An 11,497-nucleotide genomic window follows, 5' to 3' on the forward strand; every position below is an offset into this window, starting at 1 on the left:
AAGTTGATCTTTCCCAAGCTCAATCACACATCATCCGGTTTGGCCATAAGTGCTAAGCCATCTCCCCATCCAGTATATTAACTGATAGAAGCTTAATTTGTGTTCATTTTATAGTATTAACAGTAGTCAATAGTTGAAGCATCCAGGATACTCATGGGCCATGAGTAAAGTTCAGTCCTTGAGGAAAAACATCTTGATGCATGCATGAATATGGAAGACCAAAGTCCTGTACATTAAACTATACAAATTGTCTAGAACAGTTCAATTTGTAGACATAGAAGGTAGAATATAAGAGGGATAAAGCATGGATTGTAAAGAGATAGCTTGCTCTGCAAGATCAACTGTTCCTGCCATTACTTGTACAACAATGTAGATAAATGTGTTGTTTCAACTTCAGCACAGTGGCTGCCCCTCAATCTACTGCCTTTACAGCCAGCAGCTGAAATTCAGTTATCTTCCTGCTTCTATGTCAGTAGCCCAGCTACTCAGGGCACAGCCTGCAGGAATTCTGTTCCCACAGGCACTGGCTTTGCCACTGCTGCTAAAGGTAGCATTAACTAAATCTCTATCATTCTATTTAGAAGTAAAATTCCAGAATCAAAGACTGAGGTGAAAACCTGCAAGCACAGAGAGGTTGAGTATCAGCTAGCTAACCTTCTCCCATAGCTGGTGTCTCCCAAAAGCACATCCCTCTACTCCACCAAAACAAACTCTCAAAACCCCTCTAAACTACTTCCAGTGCATCTGTCTATCTCTTTAAGATGCACTCTGATAATCTATTATTACTTTCTGTGAACTAGTTCCTAACTTAGCTCCCCACCTAAGGTTAACTTTATTTAATTAATGCAAATGAAAACTTGGGATTCACAGTATGATCGAATATCCCTAAACATATATTTAATCTTATATCAATAGAAATTAAAAACTGCAAAAAGAGCTATGATTAGCAGCCCACATCACTAATCAAAATTCTTAAGAGACGGAGGCAGGAAGGTTGAAAATTAAAGGTGATCATGGACATGAATTTGCTGTAACTCAAAATCATCAGAGTTTTTGAAATCTGATTTATATAAATTTTATTCCCATTAAATTCTTTTATATGTACAGTACTGCCAACATTAGACATTTATATTTCTCTCTTGAGAGAAAGAGCCATGACGGACCTTGTAAAAGACCTGAATCCCAAATTCTTTTACATTGTGGCAGTAGTGGTGAGCTCAGATGAGGCTCGAAGACTCTGCAGTGGCTCCCATGAGAACCGCCTTTGCACCCCAGGGGGGGGGAACTGGAGAAGGAAGGGGACATTGTCTCTACAAGCTTTGTCCCAAAGATGAAACACCATGTCTGCTTATGTTTTAGTGATAGAGGAAGGTCATTGGTTAATTATAATAAACCAACTGCTTGGCCTCATAGCTTAGAACATAGATGGGAGGAGTAAACAGAATAGAATTCTGGGCGGAAGAGGAAGTGAGGTCAGACTCTGCTCTGCTTCCGGAGAGACTCGACAGCTCTGCTCTCTGGAGCAGAGACGCCATGCTCCACTCTCCTGATAGCTCTGCTCTCTGAGGCATGTGCAATGAAGCTCCAACCCAAGATGGACATAGGCTAGAATCTTCCCGGTAAGCGCACCTTGGGGTGCTTACACAGATGATTAGAAATGGGCTAAATTAATATGTGAGAATTAGCCTAGAAGAGGCTAGATAGAAATGGGTCAAGCAGTTAAATGAATACAGTTTGTGTGTTGTTATTTCAGGCATAAGCTAGCCAAACGGCCGGGGTGTTGGGGACGCAGCCCCGCCGCTCTTATTTCAACATTTTAGTTCAGTCACATTTGCTCTGTAAGGAATCTGGGAAATGACTTCTTTAGCTGGAGAAGCAGGTAAGCAGCTGAGTCTCTACTGCTCTAAGATAGTGAAGATACTGAGAGGAAGCGTCTGCCATATGCTATCATGATTATACCAATTTACATAAATTTTAAAATCTCCTTGATATCAAAAAAATCAGTGATAAAACTGATTTTTTTCTCAATAATCAGTTGAAGAAACCAACACTCATAAACTATTTCTAGTTTGATCATCAATGCTGCCCAGAAATGCATTGCAATTCACTGCCCATGACAGCACATATCCTTGAGAAATGAGTCTGCAGATACGCTGTGGTCTCAATGTTTGTGTCTGCCCTATGGACTCATTGGAACTTAATTACCAGTGTAATGGTGTGAGGATGTAATTTCCTGTAATGAAGGGAATTCATGCTTTAGAAAGAGGAGCTAGACCGGTTCTTTCCACCTTGTGGCATGATGATACAACAAAGATTTCCCAATTCTGATAAAGGAAATTGGTCCTTAACAGACAAGAACTCTGTTGATGTCCTTATTTTAGGATTCACAGTCTCTGCAAGGAGAAAAAAAAAAAGTGTACTGGTGATATTCTATTCAGTAAAAAGTATTTATTTTTAGAAGTCTGAATAGATACTGATATGAGCTTAGCCATGGCCATCCTGATTATTACTTCAGGATATATGGAAATATATGTATTATATAAATATAAATAGTTATGCTGTAGGCTTGAAGAAAGTTATAGAGTTTACAGTTTCCTAAATCAGACTTCCTAAGGGATAGGGAATTTTTAATTCATCACAATCAGGACACCAGATGAAATAAAAGCAAATAAGTTGGGGAGATGGCTTATTCAATCTTAGGAAGAAAGCATTAAATTTTAAAACTTAATGGAGCCTCCTGTTTCCTTGAAGAAAAAGTCCAGGCTGAAATTGACAAAGTGATTGGCCCGAAGAAGCAGCCCAGCCTGAATGACCGAGACTCTATGCCTTACACCAATGCTGTTGTCCATGAGGTGCAGAGGATGGGAAATATCATTCCTCTGAATCTTCCCAGGGAAGTGACAGTGGACACTACGCTGGCTGGATTCTATCTGCCGAAGGTAAGTAACTGAGGCTTGGCAGTTTGTCAACAACCAACCCTCTGTGTATCTAGTCCATGCGTTACTTGAGTCTTTGCTGCCTTCCCTAGGGCTCCATACTCCAGACCAATTTGACTGCACTGCACATGGACCCCAACGAATGGGCCACCCCAGACGTCTTCAATCCAGAGCACTTTCTGGAGAACGGAGAGTTTAGGAAGAGAGAATCTTTTCTGCCTTTCTCAATGGGTGAGTTCTGATGAGCAGGAGGGTGTTCAGAGCTCCACCTTATCCCTTCTCTTCTTTCTGGAATCCTTACAGATGGGTTCCCATACAGCTCCATTTTGCAGCTGGTTTCAGTCAGTACCCACATATATACACACACATACAGTGAATCCCTCCTTGCTTCTGATGGAGATTTCAACTTTCTGTTTCTTACCTCACTGAGAACAAAGGCCTAATCCGTGCCTCTTGCTGAGAACAACAAAACTGAATTCCTGCCATTGTGTAGACATTTTGAGTGTAGCAGTTCTTTTTAAGGGATGCCTCCTTACATAGAAGAGAGTTGAATTTTAATGTTTTTAGTTGGTAGATAGTTTTAACTGGCGTTTGCTTAAGTAAATAGGCTTCTATCCCATGAACCCTCCCTGAATAGGTCTTTTTTTTTTAAATTGGAATGCCTTTGTTAAATGTAGTTAGTACATGCATCTGCTGCACCACCTGACACGCAGGAAAAGGGTATGCAGTGATGACTCTTTCTAAAGACTATAGTGGTAGTTGTGTGGAATCCATTATCAAATGTTCTGGTATATTCTAGATAATGACTTATATATATATTGCATATGTTTTGTCAAGTAATTTTGCAATTCTTTAATTTCATAACTATGTTCTAAGATTAACCTATAAAAACAAACAACCAGAGAGCAGGAAAGTGTGGGACAGGAGATGAAGCAGAGCTGCCCCCTTGGAGTATGCATCTCACCGCTGACTTCCAAGCTGCAGTCAGTGGGCACTGCAGAGAAAAGGACACAGACCTAGACAAGTGTGCTTCTCCCAGAGCACAGTGTCCACCAGGTTTTCTCACACAGAAGCTTGTGTTTCCTAACACTGTCTGCAGACGGTGCCTAAATGCTGCAATAAGGCACACGGAAATGCTTGATATGATCATTAAGTTTGCCTGATTACCTAAGGCAGTGTTGCTTCTCATGATGCGGAGGTTCAGACCAGGAGGAGACTGCATTTGCCTGCACAGCTAGTGCTGATCCAGAGCCAGTGTTTCTTGGGGCTGGGCTGCCCTGGGTTTGTTCTGACTTCTTTGTCTTTCCATCTGGCACTGTCTGTCCCTTTGCTCACTGTTCACAACTCACTTTAATAGGAGAGCTGATAAGATATAGAGACTCTGTTCCTTTTCCCTATTTATAAAAATTATAATATATAATATAATTAAAATTGTAAAGACAAAACCTCAGACACATATTTCACTTATTCAACTATTCTATGTTAATGAATCAGATCCATAAAATATGGAGAGGCTAGAAATATGGTCCTTTTTACATTTCAATTAAATGCCCTGTGTGATAATTCCTAAGACTGTGGTGAGAAGAACGAGAGTAGATCATCATCATGTCTTCCACGGGAAGATGTTTTTCCATGTTGACAGAGGTTTCTGTCCCTGCCTGGTCCCCCAGCCATTCAGTCCCAAAGAAATACACAGAACCTCCATTAATTATAAACTGTTGGCCTATTAGCTCAGGCTTCTTATTAACTAACTCTTACATCCTAAATTAACCCATAATTCTTGTCCGTATTTGCCATGTGGCTTGGTACCTTTTATCAGTGAGGAATTCTCATCTTGCTTCCTCTGCATCTGGGTGATGACTGCAGACTGAGCCTTTCCTCTTCCCAGAATTCTACTATTCTCTTCACCCCACTTATACTTCTTGCCTGGCTACTGGCCAATCAGCATTTTATTAAACCAGTGCAAGTGACAAATCTTTACCGGGTACAAGACCATTGTTCTACAGTATTTCCAGGCCCATTGCTGCCCATAAACAAGCCTTCTCCTCACTATAGTGCAAAATTCTCTTCCCACAGAGGCCTCTTGCCTCATTCAGTTTAAAGAATTCTCCCATCTATACCAGTTGTAAAATAAAAGTAACAACCAGCAGAGACCACATCTATAGTCATTTAAAATGTTGCCATTTATTTTAAACTACACACTTCATTTAACAGGCCAATTGTGTCAGATAATCACCACAAATACAGTTATTAATACTCAGGAAGAAAAGGAATAAATGTTTATTTTCACCCCATAAGCAGATTCCAAACAAGAGAGATACACAGGGAGTTCTTTCTTATTCAGGATCACAGGTCCCAAGAACTAATAAAGCAGGGTCTTATTTTTTTATTTGTAGTTTAGTTCTTTTTGTAGTACATCCAGAGTGTAACTTTCCACCAAAGTTATGGGCCCATCCATTTAAAGATTTCCCAAGTCCATGTCCTTTCTATCAGTTAGCATCACAAACTGCATCATTTAATAAGAACCTGTTACTGCTCACGGGTTCCCACATGAGGTCAGGGCCTTAGAGAATCTTTGCTCCCCTGCTTTACATCTCTTCCTGTGCTCTGATTGGTGGTGATCAAGATCTCTAGAGAGAGAAAAGAGGACAGAGCAGTGATCAGTCCAAGCTGGGAACTGTCACTCCATAAGTGACACTGTAAGCCTCATGAACAGGTGTTTCATATTGCATTCTGCATATTATTATTTGGTGAAAAGAACCGGGACTTATGGAAAATGTCAAAATTTAGTCTTGGAGAAGGAAAGCCTATATGTTTGGAATACACTGTTATTTAGAAATCAGGAAACATCAGCTTGAATGGTCAAGTCTGGAATGTTTGTGGTTTTAAAACAAGTGCTGGTTAGCAATGGGTTGTAACACTTACTGATAAACACGTGTGATTAAATATAAAGTGGCAAGTAACATTAGAATGTCGACAGAGGGCCTAGAGAGGTGACTGGGTTAAAAGCACTAGATATTCTTCCAGAAGACCTAGTCTGCCCATCGGGTAAATAAAAAATGCTTAGAAAAACATCTTCCATGATCATTAAGAAAAACATATTGAAAGTTATAAAAAAAAGTTGGGTAATCAGGTCCACGTGAAGAGGACAAAAGAGACACCACAGTTAAGCCTAGCATGTGACATTAAGGGTGTCATGGGCACAGCTGGCCAGCCTAATGGGATCTGTTCACCATCCGTATCATAAGGTCTCTAAGTAGAAGGACGATGTAACCAGAATCCTAAGATAAGAAATGATTCGGAGCATGAGTCCCATGAATGTTTTCTCCGGAAATTAAGCAAAATATAATGAATCAAGACAAATGACTAATTTTATATTTCCTATGATGATTCAGGGGAGTGGAGGAACAGACAGCTGCCTGACACATTTTCATATTTCTGTACTCAGGCCAACACAATCTTTGTCACACTGAATCTTGCTGATCATTATCTCAGATCGGGACACACAGGACATTAGTGTCCAGAAAATGACCACTTCTAGGGGTGAAGCAATTTGCACTTGGTGCCGAGCAACTCTACACTCCTCCTGGAGACATTTTCTTTGCTCACTCTGGAAAAGTTAAACATTATTCATATCAAAAGAGAAAGGTTTGAATTTTGATAGATGTATATTCAAAGAAAGGTATCAGCGACAAAAATAGGTATGGGGAGAAGTACAAATTTTGAAAGCAGAGTTTTGATAACCTTAGTTCCTAGATTTTTATTTTCCCTCTGTCCCCTACCAGGTGGCTCTCCGGATATTAGACCAAAACTCTGAATTTTTCTTCTAAAAACATGCTTAGATTTAAAGCCACAATCTAAAACCAAATGCAGTTTTGATTTTTAAGTGAGTCAGGGCTACCTTTATATTGAGACGTAAGGAGATATGTATGTTTAGGTAGTGAGATTTTACCCTGCAGAGAATATTGGTATTATAAGTCTTTTGGATCTCAAGTTGCAGGTGTTTGTGCACCTCCTGATATGGATGTTAAAATCTGGTCTCCAGTACTTTGAAAATAACCTTAATCATTAAGCTCTTCATCAAAAGGGTTACAAAGCAGTTCATGATTTTGTGGCTTAGCCATTGTGTGGTATATCATGTATGTTTATTAAAAAAAATTGAAAAACCTTGAGACTAGTCATGCATTCTCTCGTCTAGTTAAGGCATCTCTTTCACAGTCCAGGAACCCAGCTCTCAAAACTTCACTAGGGTTGTAGAAAGGACGCCTTTAAAGTAGCGAGGGTTATGTATCTGAGAGTCTTTTGGAAAAGGCTTACACATTCTGAAGGTAACTCTCTTTATTACTGCAACTTGAAAATTTCTGAATGCTAAACTTTTTCTGTCTGAGGGTAACAGGGAAACACACACTTTCTTATGGTAACTTAAGAAAAAAGGAACAAACACACACTTCCTGATAATAACCTTCTCTTTTGCTTCATCGTGAACAATCTCTCTTTCTTGACATTTTCTCTGCACAGCTGCATCATTTTTTTTACATATATATCTCTCTCTGCATAGCCATACCTTCCTGAATAAAGTTACATCTCTTCACACAGTTACATCTCGCTCCCCAGTTACATCGACCTTCTACACAGACACACATCTCTACGCAGTTACACCTAGTTTCACACAGTTATATTTTTCTCCATTTAGCTACAACCTTCACACTTCGTAAGTACACAGTTACATCTCTTTCCACATACTTGTGTTCTCCACATAGCCATATACCTCTTTCTTCACACACACACCTCTCCTTTATACAGCTACATCTTCCATATCCATCCATTCACTCAGCTACATCTCTTCACCTCTCTCTGTCTCACTGAATATTCAACTGCATCTCCCTTTCATCATACACACACACACACACACACACACACACACACACACACACACTTCTCTCACATCCCTCCTATTTCTCCCACACTTCTCTCTCACACATTCAGATATATCTCTCATATGTCTCTCCGACACCCCTTACAGCAAATGCTCTGGACAAATATGAGTCACATTTTCAGGGTTACATAGCACTTCTTGAATAAACAATAAAAAAAAACAGAGCCATATGATCACACAGTTTCTCTCTGGCTAGGGAGGTAGCACTGACTAGGCCTGGTTAGTAAAGTAAACACATATCTCTGGGTGATCAAACAGAAAGGGACATTGAAATTCAGGACTTAAAGAATAAAGAGTCAGCTGGCTAAACCTTAAGGTTGCAAATAAATAGAGAAGTCCTTTGCTGAGAAAGTTATGTCTACTAAAATTGCTTTATGCCTGACCTGGAATCAGCAATAAAGACTTGGGAAATTGTCCTTTTATGTTCATCTAGAGGCAACTAGATATTCATCTGGGGGCAACCAGTTTGCTTTAAATATGTTATGAAGTCTAAAATTAGCTGTTATTGTGAGAAGACATTATTACTTTCCTATGTCAGTCTGAGTAATGAAAAGTATCCTAGTAATAGTTCTGTTTATCATGAGGATACAGATTCAGATTAAGCCTAAATTATTTCCTGACCATCCACAGCTACATGTATGCCTGGTAGATGGAATATTTTCATGAGATAAACATATAAGCAGTGAGGAAAATACCCATAGCTGGCACATGAGAAAAACTACAGCCAGAAACAACCAGTTGATGAAGGAAGGTCATTGGTAATAAACAAACTGCCTTGGCCCATTTTGATAGGATATCCCTTAGGTGGGTGGAGTAGGCAGAACAGAATGCTGGGAGGAAGAGGAAGTGAGCTCAGAGGCCATGTTCCCCTCTCCCGGGCAGACATGATTCAGCTCCGACCCAGGATGGATGTTAGGCTAGAATCTTCCCGGTAAGCACACCTTGAGGTGCTTACACACATTATTAGAAATGGGCTAGTCCAGGTGCAAGAGCTAGCCGAGAAGAGGCTAGATATAATGGGCCAAGCAGTGTTTAAAAGAATACAATTTGTGTGTTGTTATTTCGGGTAAAGCTAGCCGGTGGCAGGAGCCAGGCAGGATGAAAAGCAGGCCCGCAGCTCCCACAACAACCAGTCATCTACAGCCAGTGATTCCATAGTTTTTTTCCAAGTAGCGGTCCCCATCAGAGAGTTATTCTTGTGGTAGGTCGATCTCTTAAATACTAGCTGTCATCAGCTGCGATAGGTATATTATCACCTGTGACACCTCCCATTGCTATTGTATCACATGAAAACCTGTGATCCCGACACAGGTGAAACAAAAACAAATAGCCAGACACAAAGCCCAGTGACAGTTCAGAATACCCAGGATGAAAATGGCAATACCAGTCCCTGAAGGCACCAATGGCAGCTGACAAAGTACCTCATCTTCTGTTTTGTTTCTGCAGGAAAGCGAGCCTGCCTTGGAGAACAACTGGCAAGATCTGAGCTCTTTATTTTATTCACTGCTCTTGTGCAGAAATTTACCTTCAAGCCCCCAGTCAATGAGAAGCTGAGCCTGAACTTCAGAATGGGTGTCACCGTTTCCCCAGTCAGCTACCAGCTCCGCGCTGTCCCTAGATTCTAATTTCAGAGGCAGAAAGAGAAAGGAGAAAGGAATAACTGTGCGATGCTCTGAGCCACTGTGGCCGCACCTATGTGAAGGAAGAGAAGGAAGGTGACTGGGGAAGGATAGGAAGATTAGGCTATGGTTATTGGATCCATGTCCTGGACTGCTGTGCCCTCTGAATTGGTCATATATACATCACTTGTAAATCTTTTCATCTAGGAGTTACAAAGAGAATGATGGCTCCTCCTGTAAAGAAAGTGTTGTAAGTATGAAAGGTGGGTTAGAGACAGCATGGAAATCATCAAAGTCATATCATAAAATTGTTCCTTCAGTTCGCTTTCCGCCTCCTTCATAGATGTGCAATTGCTTCTAGATGTTAAATTGTTTCTTGTGAAACTGGTACAGAGATCTTTTCTCCATCTCGTAGCCTGTGAACTCTTGCTGTGAATAAAACTGATAAGCAACTATGTAAGACTGTGCTATGATGTCATTTCCCTGACTCTAAGTGGATCCTCCCAAACTAAAGAGAGCACAAGGCTCTTCTGAACATTAAAGGTGTTCAAGCCCAAGATGAGAGCAACTTTTACTTGGGCAAACTTTGTGCTTCTGTGCACAAGGTGAACACATATTTTCCAATATGATTCCTTGATATCCATGTGCACCCACAGTACCAGCTTATACCAATCAATTGATAGGGTGGCTTTCTTTCTGCACTTTGGCATCAGTCACTCAACAGTCCTTGCCCTATGAGTGGTGGAAGAGAGATGGTCTCATTCATATGTTCACCCAGCTACACAGTTAATTCTCTATTCAAAATGAAGGTGAAACTTGCTTGTAAAATGAAGGGTATCAGGGAAAGGTGCATGTTGAAAAACCTCTGTTCTGCACTGCATGGAGTAACTGAGAGCAGGGCAGAACACAGCAATGACCTCAACACACCACATAACTTATTGATAAAGCCAAGTATCATGTTTCCACAATGAGCCAGCAATGTTCAGAGAAGTTGACTATGGCTCCTCGTAGAAATGTCTACCAATGAATCATGTATCTTATTTTTAATTATTGATAGAAAATTATATGAATTCAGTCTCCCACCAAGATTTTGATGTTGCACATTACAACCACGATTCCTTACTGATTCCAGATGCTCTAGTTCTCCTTCCCTTTTCATGATGCTCTAACATTCCCGCCCATCTTTACTTCTACCTGACATGTTGGGTACAAGACATAGGGCAGGAAATGATGTTACTTTATAAAATGCGTCTCAGAAACTGGATGCTCTCTTAATATGTCCTACCAAGAGACATAGAAGTAGATGCGCTATGGTAAACATTTAAAATAAGACAGGACTTTGTGGGAGAGGAAGCAACATAGTCAGAACAGAAAAGACCAGAATGTTCAGTCTTTATCCCTTGTCAATCCCAAGCCTCCTGGTCCTACTATTGTGCTAAGCATTAAAGGAGAAAGTAGGAAAAAAAATTAGGATACTGGGCTTGAGGACAGCAACATGGGTCATGTGACTTCATGAAGACATTGAAACCTGTAATCTTGAATTTTCTCCCTTTAAAATAGGGTCCAAGGGACTGGAAGGATGGTTCAGGGATAAAAGACACTTGCTGCTCTTCCAGGGAACTCAGCTCTGATACCCAGCACTCAACTGCAACCATTTGTAAACACGGCTTCCAGGGAATCTGATTCCCTCTTCTGGTCTCCACAGGTACCATTCACATACATGGTACACAGATGTTCAGGCAAAACACCAATACACATTTTTTAATAAAAATAAAATGGGGTATAAGAGAAGAAATATTGCCATCTGGTGGAAATGATAAAATGCAGAACTGAGAAATCTTACAGAGTAAAGCACTTTCTGTTGTAGGACTCCATAAGGAAACAAGACAAGGTTGCTCTATTCCCAATCTACCTGTCACATGACATTCCTTGAAACACCTACGTCTATTCATCCCAGTTAGATAGAGCACCAATCGACCACAGAAAGTCCAGCTTGGTGATTCAGT

The 11,497-nt window shown here is 40.5% G+C and overlaps 1 protein-coding gene across 4 annotated transcripts in view; it reads left to right on the top strand.

The window, feature by feature from the left end:
* Nucleotides 1-9,940, top strand: part of LOC126498043 (cytochrome P450 2J4-like) — a 158,144-nt gene extending 148,204 nt beyond the window's left edge. The window contains exons 7-9 of one of the 4 annotated variants that reach the window (XM_050136386.1): nt 2,752-2,939; nt 3,029-3,167; nt 9,319-9,934. In XM_050136386.1, the coding sequence (XP_049992343.1) occupies nt 2,752-2,939; nt 3,029-3,167; nt 9,319-9,497 (506 nt within the window). In that variant the 3' untranslated portion in view covers nt 9,498-9,934. Of the gene's footprint in view, nt 1-2,751; nt 2,940-3,028; nt 3,168-9,318 lie in introns of all 4 variants that reach the window. The other 3 variants (XM_050136385.1, XM_050136389.1, XM_050136392.1) reach the window with 3 other exon arrangements.
* Nucleotides 9,941-11,497: the final 1,557 nt, after the last annotated feature.

The sequence above is a fragment of the Alexandromys fortis genome, unplaced genomic scaffold (assembly GCF_014885135.2).
Source record: "Alexandromys fortis isolate MF-2015 unplaced genomic scaffold, M_Fortis_MF-2015_v1.1 scaffold_13, whole genome shotgun sequence".
NCBI lineage: Eukaryota > Metazoa > Chordata > Mammalia > Rodentia > Cricetidae > Alexandromys > Alexandromys fortis.